General features: G+C 42.4%; 1 protein-coding gene across 1 annotated transcript in view; it reads left to right on the forward strand.

Annotated features, from left to right (window-relative positions):
- The window catches only part of zfyve16 (zinc finger, FYVE domain containing 16), an 18817-nt gene extending 9523 nt beyond the window's left edge, over positions 1-9294 (forward strand). The window contains exons 6-14 of the mRNA XM_053339537.1: positions 78-301; positions 807-889; positions 1947-2051; positions 2931-3081; positions 3183-3263; positions 4209-4371; positions 6071-6176; positions 7271-7447; positions 8308-9294. Of these exons, the coding sequence (XP_053195512.1) occupies positions 78-301; positions 807-889; positions 1947-2051; positions 2931-3081; positions 3183-3263; positions 4209-4371; positions 6071-6176; positions 7271-7447; positions 8308-8466 (1249 nt within the window). The 3' untranslated portion in view covers positions 8467-9294. The remainder of the gene's footprint in view (positions 1-77; positions 302-806; positions 890-1946; positions 2052-2930; positions 3082-3182; positions 3264-4208; positions 4372-6070; positions 6177-7270; positions 7448-8307) is intronic.
- Positions 9295-17500: the final 8206 nt, after the last annotated feature.

The following is a 17500-nucleotide window of genomic DNA, read 5'->3' on the forward strand; positions in this document are numbered from 1 at the left end:
CTTATTTATCACAGTTTTTTGCATCCTATGAAAAAAGCAAATACCACAGACTCTCTTTCTTTATCTTCTGTCTTTAGGGAAGTTCTGGAGGAGCTGGACAACGTGACGTTCACCAGCAGTTTCCTGGGCAGCAAGGATCACGCCGGTGTGCTGTTCTTCTCTCCCAGCTGTCAGCCTCTGGACGGCCTCACGCTCCCCTCGCATCACTTCCTGTTCGGCCTGCTCATCCAGAAGCTGGAGGTTCCCTGGGCCAAAGTGTTTCCTCTCCGGCTGCTGCTGCGGCTCGGAGCTGAATACAGTGGTGAGAGTTTGTGTGTGTGTGTGTGTGTGTGTGTGTGTGTGTGTTTGTGTTTGTGTTTGTGTTTCTGCTGCTAACTCAGCTGCTAGCTCGGCGGCTAACTTAGCTGCTAACTCGGCTGCTAGCTCGGCGGCTAACTGGCTAACTGGCTAACTGTAGACTGTAGTAGTAGTAGTGTGTGCTGAATGTATTTCTACCTCTACAGCAGCAGGGGCGGGTTTATGCTAATCACTAAATCCTGAACACAGAAATCTTGAAACACAGTTTGTGAACCCTAGCTGGCAGATGAATAAAAATTAAAAGTGAAAATGGAAAGAAAGTCCATCATTATTTAAGAATAAATGCTATTTTCCTGAATTGCTTATCTCTTAATGCAACAAAAATAATTTAATGATACTTTAATTTGATGGGTTATGCCTTTAAAACTAAGTTAGACTTTTATAGTGTGCAGATAAAATCAGATAAGTATTATATTATACTGATAAACTGAATTTTCTCTTTTTTTCAGTGTATCCCACTCCGGTGGTTAGTATCCGTTTTCGGGAGTCTGTGTATCGAGAGACGGGACACACCATCATGAATTTACTGGCTGTAAGTATAATAATAATAATAATAAGCATCATTTAGATAATTAGAAAAGTATTAAAGTGTAGAAGTGGAGCTCTGACTGACGCAGCATTTGAACAGTATTGTAATTAAGCGGCTGTCGGCTGTTAATTATTCTCTATAATGAGGTTATTTCCCAGATGCACTGAATACTGTTTTTGGTTTAGTCTAATTAAAAGTTAATTTAACCCTTTACATACTGAGGAAAGAAGGAAGGGGGAGGGAGGGAGAAAGGAAAAGAGGAAGGGAGGGAGGAAGTTAGGGGGAGGAAAGAAAGAGAAGGAGGGAGGGAGGAAGGAAGGAAGGAAGGTAGGACAGAAGGAAGGAAAGGGGGAGGAAGGAAGGTGGGAGGGATGAAAGAAGGAAGGGGGAGGGAGAGAAGAAGGATAGAGGAAAGAAGGAAGTGAGGAAGGTAAGGTGGAGGAAAGAAAGAGAAGGAGGGAGGAAGAAAGTAAGGAGGGAAGGAAAGAAGGACAGAAGGAAGGAAGGAAAGGGGGGAGGGAGGGAGGGAAGGAAGGAAGGAAGGATGGAGGAAGGAAGGAAGGTGGGAGGGAGGAAAGAAGGAAGGGGGAGGGAGGGAAGAAGGATAGAGGACAGAAGGAAGGGAGGAAGTTAGGGTGGAGGAAAGAAAGAGAAGGAGGGAGGAAGGAAGGACAGAAGGAAGGAAGAAATGGGGATGGAGGAAGGAAAGAAGGAAGGAGGAAAGAAGGAAGGAAGGTGGGAGGGAGGAAAGAAGGAAGGGGGAGGGAGGGAGGGAGAAAGGAAAAGAAAAGAGGAAGGGAGGGAAGAAGGACAGAGGTAAGAAGGAAGGAAGAAAGGGGGATGGAGGGAGGGAAGGAAGGAAAGAAGGACAGAAGGAAGGAAGAAAGGGGGGAGTAGGGGAGGAAGGAAGGAAGGACGGACAGAAGGGAGGAAGAAAGGGGGATGGAGGAAGGAATTTAAATCCAACATGAGTGAAATAGCAACAGTGATGACAGCAGACGCTCGTTATCGGGCCTGTAAATGATTTTAATGATACTCTTTTTTTTTTTTTTTTTTGCAGGATCTGAGGAACTACCAGTACAGTCTGTCAGTGGTGGAAGGTCTGAGGATCCACATGGAGATGGGACACAGCTACATCGATATTCCCAAATGTAGCTTCAACGAGGTAAGAGAGCATTAAAACAGGGATGAAGAGGTAGTTTGGGAAGCTTTCATACTGCTGCTTTAGAAAACTGTTGCGTTAGGGTTAGGACTTGTTGGGTTAGGGTTAGGACTTGTTGGGTTAGGGTTAGGACTTGTTGGGTTAGGGTTAGGACTTGTTGGGTTAAGACTTGTTGGGTTAGGGTTAGGACTTGTTGGGTTAGGGTTAGGACTTGTTGGGTTAGGGTTAGGACTTGTGTGGATCTCTGCAGGATTTGTCTAAAGTTGAGTCACAGACGTAGTCGTCAAAGTTGTAACAGGAAGTCTGTTGCAAATATGAAGCAACCAGCTGTGTGGAGATCTTTGTAACAGCTTAATGCAACTGTGAAGTAACAAGAAATATAGATGGATGGATATTTTGTTGTCATTGTCACAAGTACAACTAAATTTAAGATAGACAGAAAGAAAAAGGAGGAAAGTACTTTAACCTGTAGGAAAGCTGATTTTTATTCATAATGGAAAGAAAAGAAAGAAAAAGGAGGAAAGTGAAAGAAAAAGAATGAAAGAGAAAGAAAAGAAAGAAAGAAAAATGAGGAAAGAGAAAGGAAAAGGAGGAAAGAGAAAGAAACTAAAGAAAAAGGAGGAGAGAAAGTAAAAGAAAGAAAGAAAGGAAAAGGAAGAAATGAAGAAAAAAGAGGAAAGAGAAAGAAAAGTTCAAGTTTAGTTTCTGATGAGTAAACTGTGTCTTTGTGTGTGTTTGTGTGTTTCTGTGTGTGTGTGTGTGTGTGTGTGTGTGTGTGTGTGTGTGTGTGTGTGTGTGTGTGTATGTGTGTGTGTGTGTGTGTGTGTGTGTGTGTGTGTGTGTGTGTGTGTGTGTGTGTCTTTGTGTGTTTGTGTGTTCCAGATGCAGAAGGTTGTGAACTCCTCCAACGAGCACGTGATCAGCATCGGAGCGAGGTTCAGCAGCGAGGCGGACTCTCATCTGGTGTGTTTCCAGAACGAAGACGGAAACTATCAGACGCAGGCCAACAGCAAGCCGGGAAAGACACGCACAGGTGAGACCATGAGTTAAATGACATCACTGACATTACATCATCATAAATGACGTAATGGTCCTTTTAATGTGAATATTTAACTTGTGTGTTCTTTGTTACAGTGACTGGAGCCAGCTTCGTGGTGTTCAACGGAGCGCTCAAAGCCTCGTCAGGGTTCATTGCCAAGTCCAGTATAGTTGAAGGTATATTAACATTTTTGTAGAAGCTGTTTGACCCATATTTCTTTAAAGTGTTCAAAAAAAATCAACATTGAATTCTTCACACTTGATTTAATTCACTGAAATCATTTTCTCGTGTTTTATGGAACTAAAGAATAAACTTTGAAAGCTTCGTTAAGGATTAATTAGAGTTTGAGGACAGATGGAAGGAAGGAAGGAAGGAAGGGAGGACAGATGAGGGAAGGAAGGAAAGACAGATGAAGGGTGGAAGGAAGGGAGGAAGGACCGATGAAGGAAGAAAGGGAGGAAGGACAGATGGAAGGGAGGGAGGAAGGATAGATGAGGGAAGGAAGGAAAGACAGATGAAGGGTGGAAGGAAGGGAGGAAGGACAGATGAAGGAAGGAAGGAAGGACCGATGAAAGAAGGAAGGGAGGAAGGACCGATGAAGGAGGGAGGAAAGACAGATGAAGGAAGGGAGGAAGGACCGATGAAGGAGGGAGGAAAGACAGATGAAGGAAGGGAGGAAGGACCGATGAAGGAGGGAGGAAAGACCAATGAAGGAACGACAGATGAAGGGAGGAAAGACCGATGAAGGAGGGAGGAAAGACAGATGAAGGAAGGAAGGAAGGAAGGACCGATGAAGGAAGGGAGGAAAGACAGATGAAGGAAGGGAGGAAGGACCCATGAAGGAGGGAGGAAGGAAGGAGGGAGGAAGGAAGGGAGGAAGAAGTAATTGATTAATTTAAAAATTACCCTTCAAATGTGTTTTCAGTGTGAAGTCAGCTTCAGCTTCAGGAGGACTGTAGATCTTAAATGTTTGCTTGATGTCTAACGGGGATTTGTTTTCGTGTGTGTGTGTGTGTGTGTGTGTGTGTGTGTGTGTGTGTGTGTGTGTGTGTGTGTGTGTGTGTGTGTGTGTGTGTGTGTGTGTGTGTGTGTGCGCGTGTGCGTGTGCGTGTGTGTGTCAGACGGGTTGATGGTTCAAATCCCTCCGGAGACGATGGAGTCGCTCCGCGCTGCGCTGAGGGAGCAGACAGACTTCAACATTCCCTGCGGCAGGAACGACGGAGGAGAAGTGAGAGAGAACGTCACTGTACGCTGGGTCGACTGGAGCTCACCTGTCAACACGGGGTAACGGCAACACACACACACACACACACACAGTCAGATAGACACACACACACACACATTCAGATAGATGGACACACACACACAGACAGATGGACACACACACACAGTCTGATAGATGGACACACACACACACACACACAGTCAGATGGACACACACAGTCAGAAGGACACACACACACAAACACACACACAGACAAACTGGAGCTCACCTGTAAACACGGGGTGACGGCAACACACACACACATTCAGATAGATGGACACACACACACACACACACACACACATTCAGATAGATGGACACACACACACACACAGTCAGATGGACACACACACAGAGTCAGATTGAGACACACACACACACAGTCAGATTGAGCACACACACACACACACACACACAGTCAGATTGACACACACACAGTCAGATGGACACACACACACACAGTCAGATTGAGACACACACACACACACAGTCAGATTGAGACATACACACACACACACAGTCAGATTGACACACACACAGAGTCAGATTGAGACACACACACACACACACACACACACAGTCAGATGGACACACACAGAGTCAGATTGACACACACACACAGTCAGATTGAGACACACACACAGTCAGATTGACACACACACAGTCAGATGGACACACACACAGTCAGATTGACACACACACACAGTCAGATTGACACACACACAGTCAGATTGACACACACACAGTCAGATTGACACACACACAGTCAGATTGAGACACACACACAGAGTCAGATTGAGACACACACACACAGTCAGATTGAGACACACACACACACAGTCAGATTGAGACACACACACACAGTCAGATTGAGACACACACACAGTCAGATTGAGACACACACACACACAGTCAGATTGAGACACACACACACAGTCAGATTGAGACACACACACAGTCAGATTGAGACACACACACACAGTCAGATTGACACACACACACAGTCAGATTGAGACACACACACACACAGTCAGATTGAGACACACACACACACAGTCAGATTGACACACACACACAGTCAGATTGAGACACACACACAGTCAGATTGAGAGACACACACACAGTCAGATGGACACACACACACAGTCAGATTGACACACACACACACACACATAGTCAGATTGACACACACACACACACACATAGTCAGATTGACACACACACACACACACACATAGTCAGATTGACACACACACACACACAGTCAGATGGACACAAACTAATCAGCAACGATTTTAACTGTCAATTAATCATTTTATTTTCCTACAGAAAAGCTAAATATTCTGTTTCCAGCTTCTCAAATGTGAAGATTTCATAGTAAAGTAAATGTTTTGGACATTTGTTGGAATAAAACAAACTTGAATGCATCACTTTTAAAGTCAGAGAGCTATGGCTGATACTGAGAAATGACTGACTGAGTGATTTAGTTTGTGGGGAAGCAGCAGATTGGTTGTTAATAGTTACTAGAAGGTTAAAAAGTTCACTCATCAGACGTTTAAAGACAGAAACATGCTGGAGTTCCCCTTCGTCTCTGAGCTCCGGATGAAATGAATGGATTCCTTGTTTGTGTTGCTTTAAAGTTGATTATATTTTATGAGCCGCGTAGTTTCCCTCATTAGTCGCGTCTGTAATCTGTAATGTGATTTATTGTCTCTGCAGTCGAAGCAGCGCGGTGGACGGGAAACCTCTGGATGGAGTCCGCAGTGTGAGGATGCAGCAGGACGCAGAGTTTGAGGTGGACGGACGCACCATTCAATGCACTGAGGTGAGAAATAATGGTGATATAGTGATGATAATAAAAAAATGATTTACAACCACTTCACTGCCTCAATGTGCTGCAGATACACTAATGGAAACCTTATTTAGAACATCTGGTGAGAATATATAGCTCAGTTCATCTGTAATACTTCTGGGATGCATTTAGAGAGAGAGGTAGGTAGATGGATAGATGGATGGATAGATAGATAGATAGGTGGGTAGGTGAGTGGATGGATGGATGGAGAGGTAGGTAGGTAGGTAGGTAGATGGAGAGGTAGGTAGGTAGGTAGGTAGATAGATAGAGAGAGAGATAGAGAGAGAGGTAGATGGAGAGGTAGATGGATAGATAGAGTGGTAGATAGATGGAGAGGTAGGTAGGTAGGTAGATTGATGGAGAGGTAGGTAGGTAGATAGATAGATGGATGGATAGATGGATAGATGGATGGATGGATGGAGAGATTCTTGTCATTGCACATAAAACACAACAAAACTTTATTCCCATTGCAGCAGCATACATTAAAATAATGTATGTATATATTACAGATGAATACATATATGTATGTATAAGTAGTAAAGTGCAGCAGTAGTAGCATCTATATATATATATATATATATATATATGTATATCATTTAGTGAGATCAAAGTGTCAGAACAGCTGTTAAAAGGCTCCAAAATAGAGGAAATGACATCATATCTGTTAAAGGACCCCCAGATACCCCTCTTATTTTACTGTTCCAACCACATTTCAAATGCTTCCATGTTTCTTTCCTTAAAGTACAAATTAAATTAAAATGTCTTTGACGTAGGGTTGTGAGCATGAAAGCCCCCCTCAAATCTCGTTACAAGGTTTTCTGCAGAGTTGACAGCTCTGACTATGATGTTGAACAAAAGCCTCAACAAAGCTGAAACAGATGCACCACACCATGCACGCGTCACTTACATTAAATATAAAACACAGACAGACAGCAGCAGAACACAATAAAAGCAGAGCAAACTATGATTGACTGAAGAACAGCATCATATGAGCACAGCAGTAACACAACACAGACATTCAGCAGCATAGATAAAGACAATGTGACCTAACCTGAATGTCCCTGCAGGTGTTTTACCAGCCGAAGAGTCCAGACTGCAGCTTGGCGTCGGTGCTTCAGTCCTGCCTGGTGTTTCAGAAGGAGATCGCTCTGGCAGCCTGCAGCGCTCTGACGCCTCACCTCGCCGTGCTCACCTGCAGCGGCATCAACTCCCTCTCACTGCGTGTCTCCACACAGGCCGACATGGTAAAGATCACGCTGTCATTTATAGGGGATCTATATAGTGCTTTTTGTGTTATTTATATTTATATACTTACTTTTTTAGTTAGTTTGTTACTTAGTTACTCACTTACTTAGTTTGATAGTTCATTACTTTGTTACTTAGTTTATTAGTTTGTTACTTAGCTAAGGCGGTTGCTAAGGCGGTTGCTAAGGCGTTTCCACTCTCATACCTCAGATGTGATTCAGCTCCAACATGTACGGATGTGATTTGAGAAGTTGAACATTTTGGAGTAAAGAAGGAGAAAAAGAAGTGAAATCCTGCTACTAGAGTTATAATAGTGAACGTAGAAACTTCCTGAAGCCGACCAATCAGAGCAGAGTTCGTAAATGACCAACTTAGTTTGCTAGTTCGTTACTTACTTAGTTCGATACTTACTCAGTTATTTCTTTACTTAGTACGATAGTTACATATTTAGTTAGTTCATTACTTTGTTACTTACTTAGTTTATTAGTTCGTTACTTAGCTAAGATGGTTGCTAAGGTGGTTGCTAAGGTGTTTTCCATGGGGGCTTCAACCTGCTCTGAACACTTTGTTAGCAATGTCCATCCATTCCGGAATCTTTGTTGCTAAGGCGGTTGCTAAGGTGTTTCCATGGGGGCTTCAACCTGCTCTGAACACTTCGTTAGCAACGACCATGCATTCCGGAATCTTTGTTGCTAAGTCTGTTTTATTATCAGCTTGTCAATCTACTGTGAAGCACTTTGAACTATATTAACCTTAATGAACATGCTACTGTATAAACATGCTGCTGTGATTAAAGACATATATTGGTGTGTGTGTGTGTGTGTGTGTGTGTGTGTGTGTGTGTGTGTGTGTCTCTCAGGTGGAGTACCAGGCCGGCTCCGGAGGCCGTCTCCTCCCTCAGCGCTACATGAACGAGCTGGACAGCGCTCTGATCCCCGTCATCCACGGAGGAAGCGCCAGCGTGCCGCAGACTGCCATGGACATGGAGTTCGTCTTCTACATCACACACACCATCTAAACTCACACGCAGACCGGCCACACACACTCGAAGTTCAAACTTAAAAAAAAAAAAAGAGAGACCCGCCAAAAAAAAAAAACGGAGGAGAAGCTGTGGTATTAGCGGGACGATGCTAACGTAGCAGCTAACCGGAGAGGACGAGTAGCTGCCGGAGAAACATTCCCACTCTGGGAGGGAATATCCTAACTCTTTTTTTTTTTGTTTTTTTTGTTTTTGTTGTTGTCGGATTTTTTTTTTTTTTGGAAGGATATAAACTGATTAAAATATTTGGTTTTCAGTGGAGGAACCATTGTATGTTTGTTGCGTTTCGTGCTCACCAAAGCTGCTTTAATCCAAGAAGCCAAACACTAAAAAAAAAAAAAAACAAGGAAAACGACAAACACGACCAAATACAACCAAACTATTCAAAACTAAACCAACGTTGTTTCTTCTTCTTCTTCTTCTTCTTCTTCTCGCTCTGCCTTCCAGGCTTCCTCGCTGGCTCTTCCCCCGTCAGCTCGGGACGCACCTCGATGAATGTTTCCCCCCCTAAACACACACACACACACACACACACACACACACACACACACACACACACACAGGACGCTCTTTATCAACATGTGTCTCATTTGGATGTATTTATTATGTTTCAACACGAGCGAAATGATTGAAAAAAGAGAGAGAAATTGGAGCTGAGGTTGGATTCAGAGGTGATGCATTATAATATGATCAGGTGCTAACGATATTAGCCGCTTAGCTTTGTTCTGTTTTCTTTTAAACACACCGCAGGGATGAAAAGTAGTGACATCATCTCATTTCATCTCTTGGTACTATGCTCTCATCTCATCTCATACATCACATTACACATGCTGGGTTTCAATGAGGCTGCACAGTTGAGAACATCGGGTCTCATGCAAGAACTCTGCAACTTTTTTTTTTTTTAGCTCTTTTTTTCTCTGAGGTTTTTTTTTGCTCGACTAACTTGACGTAAAATCATCGTGAATTTGTTGAGATTGGATGATTTTTAAATTGGTTGAATTTTGCACAAAGAGCTGCTAACGCTAACGATATGATGAAGAAAGACGATTAAATAAAGAAGGAATGATCGGAAATGAAGAAGTCTCGTTAAAGCAGAACTCCCATGGTTTATATTAGAGGTGATAAAGAGGATGAAACAGTGTTATAAAGGAGATGATAATGGACTTTATAAACTTTCCCCAACATCTACTAAACTCTATTGAGCTGCTAAAGTCTATTTTAATGGATTCCAGTCATATTTAAAATGTAAAATCATTAAAGTTTTATTACACTCACCTGTTTTCTGTCCCGTCCACTATGCAACGTATGTCTAATTTGACTGTTTTATAAAAGCATAAAGTATAAATTAAAACCTAATTCTGTGTTCATACTAATTTATTACCACAAGTTTTACTCATATTATAATTAAAAGGACTCATTTAAAGGAAACTATGACTCATCATACAGCTGAGCCATGTGGATAAAATGAAATATCACAATATATTTGACTAAATATCATATTAACAATATTATAGAGTAGATTAACCTTCCTGTCGTCCTCCTGGGTCAAATTGACCCCGTCTGTTTTCATTGTTCCTTCTTTCCTTCCTTCCTTCCTTCCTTCTGTCTGTCCTTCCTCCCTCTCTCTTTCCTCCCTTCCTTCCTTCTGTCCGTCCTTCCTTCTTTCCTTTCTTCCTTCCTTCCTTCCTCCTTCCCTCCTTCTCTTTCTTTCCTGCCCCCTTCCTTCTTCCTTCCTTCCTTCCTTCCTTCCTTCCTTCCTTCTTTCTGTCTGTCCTTCCTCCCTCCCTCCTTTTCTCTTTCTTTCCTTCCTCTCTCTTTCCTTCCTTCCTTCCTTCCTTTCTTCCTTCCTCCTTCTCTTTCTTTCCTCCCTCCCTCCCTCCCTCCTTTCCTTCCTTCTTCCTCCCTTCCTTCATTCCTTCCTTCCTTCTGTCTGTCCTTCCTCCCTCCCTCCTTCTCTCTTTCCTTCCTTCCTTCTGTCCTTCCTTCCTTCCTCCCTCTATCCTTCCTCTCCTACCTCCCTTCCTTCTTTTCTTTCCTTTCCTCCCTTTCTTCATTCCTCCCTCCCTCCTTCCTTTCCTTCCTTCCTTCCTCCCTCCTTTCCTTCCTTCTTCCTCCCTTCCTTCCTTCATTCCTCCCTCCTTCCCTTCCTTCCTTGACTCGAGGACAACAGGAGGGTTAAAGCAGATCATGGTAAGTTTAGAAAATTACATCATGTTACTGTAACTCATCTTTTGACAGCAGGAAGTGACTCTTAATGCTGCATCATGATCTCGTCTCATATCATTATATTGATGTTAGTATTAATGTTGTTCAGTCATAATTAATATTAATAATCAAACTGTGGAGAAAATCTGATTATGACTCGAATACGACTAATTCTGTTTAATCTGGAGTCGGTTTAATGAGCGCTTCTTGCATGAGGCCCGATGAGTAAGTGTGTGTGTGTGTGTGTGTGAGAGAGAGATTAACCCTCCTGTCGTCCTCCCGGGTCAAATTGACCCCGTCTGTTTTGACTGTTCCTTCTTTCCTTCCTTCCTTCCTTTCTTCCTTCCTCCCTCCCTCCCTCCCTCCCTCCTTCTCACTTTCCTTCCTCCCCCATACCTTCCTCCCTCCCTTCTTCCCTCTGTCCTTTCCTTCCTTCCTCTCTTCCTTGTGTTAAAGGAAGGAAGGGAGGAATGAGGAAGGAAAGGAGTAAGGAGGGAGGGAGGAAAAGAGGAAGGAAGTAAGGAGAGAAGGACGGCAAGAAGGAAAGGAGGAAGGAGGGAAGTAAAGAAGGGAGGAAGGAAGGAAAGGAGTAGGGAGGGAGGAAAAGAGGAAGGAAGTAAGGAGAGAAGGAAGGAAGTAAGTGAGGAAAGAAGTATGGAAGGAGGGGAAGAAGGAAGGAAAAATTAAAGAAAGAGGGACGAAGGAAGGAAGGAAAGCAGGAACAGTCAAAAGAGTTGGGGTCAATTTGACCCGGGAGGACGACAGGAGGGTTAACTACAGTTTTGTTCTGCCACTAAGAAGAGATGACATCATCCATTCAGAGAGCTTCCTCTTCAAAACACACACACACACACACACACACACACACACACACACACACACATACACACATACACACACACACACACACACACACACACCGATGATTCTGCTTATAAAAACTGAATGTGACCCGCTTCATTTTTCTTTTATTTTGAAAGGGTTGAAGTCGACATCCTGTTTTCCTGCATGAAGCTTTAAATTCAACTTAAAGCTTTTTTTTTAATTGTCATTTTTTCCAGGAATGCATCTTCTTTACTGCTATATATATATAATTATTATTTTATTATTTTATTATTTCTTCTTAGCTTCAGTGCAGATCAGTATTTTCCAGCTCAGATACCAATGATTTAATTTTTCTTGATCGTCTTCAGTGTTTCAGTCTCAGTGAACTTGTCAGGTTTTGCACAGGTGATGGGATCCTTTACTTCCTTTACATCACTTCTTTTTTTTTTTTTTACAACTCTTCAAAAAAAATCATTTCACATTTATGAATTGTGTACAAACTTTATAAGAGAGTAAGTTTTTTTTGGAGGGAAAATCTGCTTCTTCACCGAGTGTTTAAAGTATATGAGGTTTTATTCACATGCTCCTCTACAGCTCGTTAAATGATAAAGTGAGTTTAACAGAGATAAAAAAAAAATGATGTAAGATCTCAATTTATTGTTTTAACTCTTTGGTTTTTATCCCTCCTCCTTCCTTGTTTCCTCCCTCCCTCCTACCTTCCTTCTCCCTCCCTTCCTTCCTCCTTTCCTTCATTCTTTCCTCCCTCCTTCCCTTCCTTCTCCCTTTCCTTCTTTCTTCCTCCCTTCCTCTTTTCCTTTCTCCCTCCTCCTTCCTTCTTTCCTCCATTTCTCCTTCTCTCTTTCTTTCCTTCCTCTCTCTTTCCTCCATCCCCCTTTCTTCCTTCATTCTGTCCTTCCTTCCTCCCACCCTCCTTCTTTCCTTCCCTCCTTCCTTCTTTCTTCCTCCCTTCCTTCCTTCTTCCTCCCTTCCTCCCTCCCTTCTTTCCTTCCTTCTTCATCCCTTCCTTCCTCCTTTCCTTCCTTCTTCCTACCTTCTTCCTCCCTTCCTTCCTTCCTCCCTCCCTTCTTTCCTTCCTTCTTCATCCCTTCCTTCCTCCTTTCCTTCCTTCTTCCTACCTTCTTCCTACCTTCTTCCTCCCTTCCATCCTTCCTTCCTTCCTTGACTTGAGGACAACAGGAGGGTTAAAGAAGTATATAAATTGGTGAGAAAAGAGCAGAAATCACTGTAAAATAGTTAAAACTTGTTACCTTTAGAACATCTAATAATCCAGATGTGCATGTTAAACCAGCATCTGGGGCTTTATCTGGTATTTATATCAGTAATTTAAATAAATTAAACAATATCAGCATTTAAATGTCATTTAACTAACTCAGTAAGAAGGGTTAAAGTAGTAAAAGGAGAGAAAAAGAGAGTTTGTGTTTATAGAGAAATGACACAGAGACAGGAAGTAAAAATGAACCTTTTATCTGCTAATTATTGGATATAATTCAGTGTAATTCTCAGGTTTATTAATGAAGTAATTAAACTACACAGCAGACTGAAGTTTATAGGGTTAAATATTCATCTGCTGTCTTAAAGAAGTATAAATTAATGAGTCTGGTTTGTTTAATTAGGGAGAAAAAACAATGTTTTACAGTCATTTTCTGTGTTGTACTATTCCTTTAAAAACATAATTTATCATTTAATGAGCTTTAAAGGTGCAGCCAGGTGGATTTATGCTCCTTAGTTACACTACAGACACGATAGAGTGAGCTCAAACGTCTCATATAACACTCGTTAAACTACGTGAATGAGCATATTTTCTACTTCCTGTTTTTTTTTTTTTCTTCCTTTTTTTTTTGTTTTCTCAATGCCCTGAGCTCAACTGTAATCTCCTCTCAGGTGCTAAAACCTTTCATTCATCAGAGCTTTTGTGTCATGTTTTAATAAATAAATGAATTAAATGTAACTTCACAGCAGCTTTAAGGCACTTTAGAAACAGGAAACAGCTCCGAGGTGTTTAACATGTTAATGAAGGTTTGTTTTTTGTTTTTTTAAAGAAGCAGAATGCCATTTAATTACTATTTCTCTTTATTTCTCCCTCCTTTCCTTCCTTCTCCCTCCCTTCCTTCCTCATTTCCTTCCTTTCTTCCTCCTTTCCTTCCTTCCTCCCTCCTTTCCTTCCTTCCTCCCTCCTTTCCTTCATTCTTTCCTTCCTTCCTTCTTTCCTCCCTCCTTTCCTTCCTTCTCCCTCCCTTCCTTCCTCCTTGTCTTCCTTCCTTCCTTCCTCATTTCCTTCCGTCTCCCTCCCTTCCTTCCTCCTTTCCTTCCTCATTTCCTTCTTCCTTCCTCCTTTCCTTCCTTCCTTCTTCCTCCCTCCCTTCTTTCCTTCCTTCTTCATCTCTTCCTTCCTCCTTCCTTCCTTCCTCATTTCCATCTTTCTTCCTCCCTTCTTCCTCCCTCCCTCCTTTTCTTCCTTCTTCCTCTGTCCTTCTTCCTTTCCTTCCTTTCTTCCTCCCTTCCTTCCTTCTTCCTCCCTCCCTTCTTTTCTTCCTTCTTCCTCTGTCCTTCTTTCCTTCCTTCCTTCTCCCTCCCTTCCTCTTTGCCTTTCTCCCTCCTCCTTGCTTGTTTCCTCCCTCCCTTCTTTCCTTCCTTCTTCATCTCTTCCTTCCTCCTTTCCTCCCTTCTCCCTCCCTTCCTTCCTCCTGTCCTTCCTTCCTTCCTCATTTCCTTCTCCCTCCCTCCCTCCTCCCTTCCTTCCTTCTTCCTCCCTCCCTTCCTCGTTTCCTTCTTCCTTCCTCCTTTCCTTCCTTCTCCCTCCTTTCCTTCCTCCTTTCCTTCCTTCCTTCCTCATTCCCTTCTTCCTCCCTCCCTTCTTTCCTTCCTTCTTCCTCTGTCCTTCTTTCCTTCCTTCCTTCCTTCCTCCCTTCCTCTTTTCCTTTCTCCCTCTCTCCCTCTTCCTTCCTTGTTTCCTCCCTCCCTCCTACCTTTCTTCTCCCTCCCTTCCTTCCTCCTTTCCTTCATTCTTTCCTCCCTCCTTTCCTTTTGAAGCTGGATTGGATCCATTATCGGTGAAATGCAACCCAGGTTTAAGCATGTTTGAAGTTTGAAATAGATTCCCCCTTTTTTTTTTCTTTTTTTTTTTTTAGGGCAAAGTGCTCATCCTCACATCTCGTCCCAGCGTCTCCGTTCATTTGTCCAAAATGTACAGATTAAAAAAAAAAAAACTTGTTTGCATAGAGATTGTATCCAACATTTTTCCTTTTTTTTTTTTTTGGTTGTTTTTTTTTGAATAGCGAAGAGTTATTTTTGGAATCATTGGTATATATAAAAAAAAAGTTTTAACAAAATAAGAGTTCATAATATTTTTGATAGGAAGTTAAAAGCTGTGTAGCAAAAAATCCTTCAGCAAGACATTTAAATAAAACAAAATAAAACACTTATTATAGCCGCCTATTAATTCCAGAAATAAACAAATAAACTAATATATTATTTTGTCATAAAGTGAGAAAAAAAAATATCTTAACCCCTACTACAAAATAAAATGCATAAAGTGCTTTTAGTTTGAAATGAATGTGTCGGTAAAATGTGTTAAAAAAAAAAAGATTAAATTAAACATTTAAAGCAGCCAAACAACCTCATGGTATTTTAATAGATTAATTACACTGTTGTGCTTTTATTTTGTTGATTTTTAAAAAAATGTCTTTAGTGGCTCCGTAAATAAATCTACATCAATCAACTACCAAAATAAAAGCATCTTTTTCCATCATAGTGAAGTTTTACATACTTGTTCATATTCTGACTCATAATTAATTAATCTTTACACTAATTCACATTTATTAAGCTTCCTGTCGTCCTCAAGGGGTCCCTTCCTTCCTTCCTTCTTTCCTTCGTTCCTCCCTCCCTCCTACCTTCCTTCTGTCCTTCCTTCCTCCGTCCCTTCCTCTTTCCTTCCTTCGGTCCTTCCTTCCTCCGTCCCTTCCTCTTTCCTTCCTTCTGTCCTTCCTTCCTCCGTCCCTTCTTCTTTCTTTCCTTCCTCCCTTCCTCTTTTCCTTTCTCCCTCCCTCCCTCCCTTCCTCCCTCCTTTCCTTCCTTCCCTCCTTTCTCTCTTCCTTCCTTACTCCCTCCCTCCTTCCTTCCATCTTTCCTCCCCCCTACCTTCCTTCCTTTCCTTCCTTCCTTCCTTCCTCCCTCCTTTTCTTCCTTCCTTCCTTCCTCCCTCCCTCCTTTCCTTCCTCCCTTTCCTTCCTCCCTCCTCCCTCCCTCCTTTCCTTCCTCCCCTCCATCCTTCCTCCCGTCCATCTTACCTTCCTTCCTTCCATCTTTCCTTCCTTCTTCCTCCCTTCCTTCCTTCCTTCCTTCCTTCCTTCCTCCCTTCCTTCCTTCCTTCCTCCCTTCCTCCCTTCCTTCCTTCCTTCCTCCCTCCCTCCTTTCCTTCCTTCTTCCTCCCTTCCTTCCTTGACTCTAGGACAACAGGAGGGTTAATTCCACATTAATACATATTTTATTCATCTTATGGGAAAAAAAAAATGTTTAAATGCTGATTTTTGATTTTTTTTTCTTTAAACAGGTCAAACTTGTACATTTGCACATGTAAAAAAATGTTTATCAGCTGCACAAAAATATAAAAATGATGCTTTTTATTTCCTTTTTTGTATATTTGGGGTCACATTAACCCTTCTGTTGTCCTCGAGTCAAGAAAGGAAGGGAGGAAGAAAGAAGTAAAGGAAGGAGGAAGAAAGGAAGGGAGGGAGGAAAGGAAGGAAGGAAGGAGAGAGGAAGGAAGGGAAGAAAGAAGGGAGGAAAGAAGGAAGGAAAGGAGGAAGGAAGGAAGGAAAGGAGGGAGGGAGGAAAGAAAGAAAGAAGGACAGAGGAAAGAAGGGAGTGAAGGAAGGAAGGAAGGAAGGAGAGAGAGAGAGAAAGTAAGGACAAGGAAGGAAGGAAGGAAGGAGAGAGAGAGAAAGTAAGGACAAGGAAGGAAGGAGAGAGGAAGGAAGAAAGGCAGGGAGGGAGGAAAGGAAGGAAGGGAGGAAGGAAGTAAGGAGAAAAGAAGGGAGGAAAGAAGGAAGGAAGGACAGAAGGAAGGAAAGGAGGGAGGGAAGAAGGAATGAAGGAAAGGGGGGAGGGAGGAAAGAAAGAAAGAAGGACAGAGGAAAGAAGGGAGGGAAGGAAGGAAGGAGAGAGAGAGAAAGTAAGGACATAAGGAAGGAAGGAAGCCGTAATATGTTAAAAAATGAACAGCAGAGTGTTTGTTCTCAACCTGGAGAGAAAAACTGAAATGTCTAGTTTTAAGTTTTAAGTTTCTCTAAGAATGAGAAAAATGCTGATGTGACGACTTCACGCCGGGTGATTTACTTCCACACATGAGTCATGTTTAGTAAAAACAAAGAAAGGTCAACTGGTGAAACTCAGTCGCTCTTCCGGTTGAATCGGACCGGTTGGTTTTCCTCGAGGGGCTCAGGAGGCTCCTCCATACATGCCTGATCATGTCATCATTTCCCAATATAATAAAAACCTTCATAACTCAAATATAAAATGTAATAATGTTGAGAAATTATTACATTATTAGGTTCTGCAAAAATAAGGTTAACCTAATAATGTGATAATTTTAGGGCTGTCAGCGTTAACGTGTTAATCGCGATTAGATTAATAGGACACTCATTAGAATGAAGGAAGGAAGGAAGGGAAGGAAGGAGGGAGGAAGGAAAGGAAGGATGGAAGGAAGGAAGGAAGGAAGGGAAGGAAGGAGGGAGGAAGGAAAGGAAGGATGGAAGGAAGGAAGGAAGGAAGGAAGGGAAGGAAGGAGGGAGGAAGGAAAGGAAGGAAGGGAAGGAAGGAGGGAGGAAGGAAAGGAAGGAAGGACGGAGGAAATAAGGTACGAGGGAGGGAGAAAGGAAAAGAGGAAGTCCCTTTATAGGACACTCATTGAAAGGAAGGAAGGAAGGAAGGATGGAAGGAAGGAAGGAAGGAAGGGAAGGAAGGA

The sequence above is a fragment of the Scomber japonicus genome, chromosome 19 (genome assembly GCF_027409825.1).
Source record: "Scomber japonicus isolate fScoJap1 chromosome 19, fScoJap1.pri, whole genome shotgun sequence".
In the NCBI taxonomy this organism is placed as follows: Eukaryota; Metazoa; Chordata; class Actinopteri; order Scombriformes; family Scombridae; genus Scomber; species Scomber japonicus.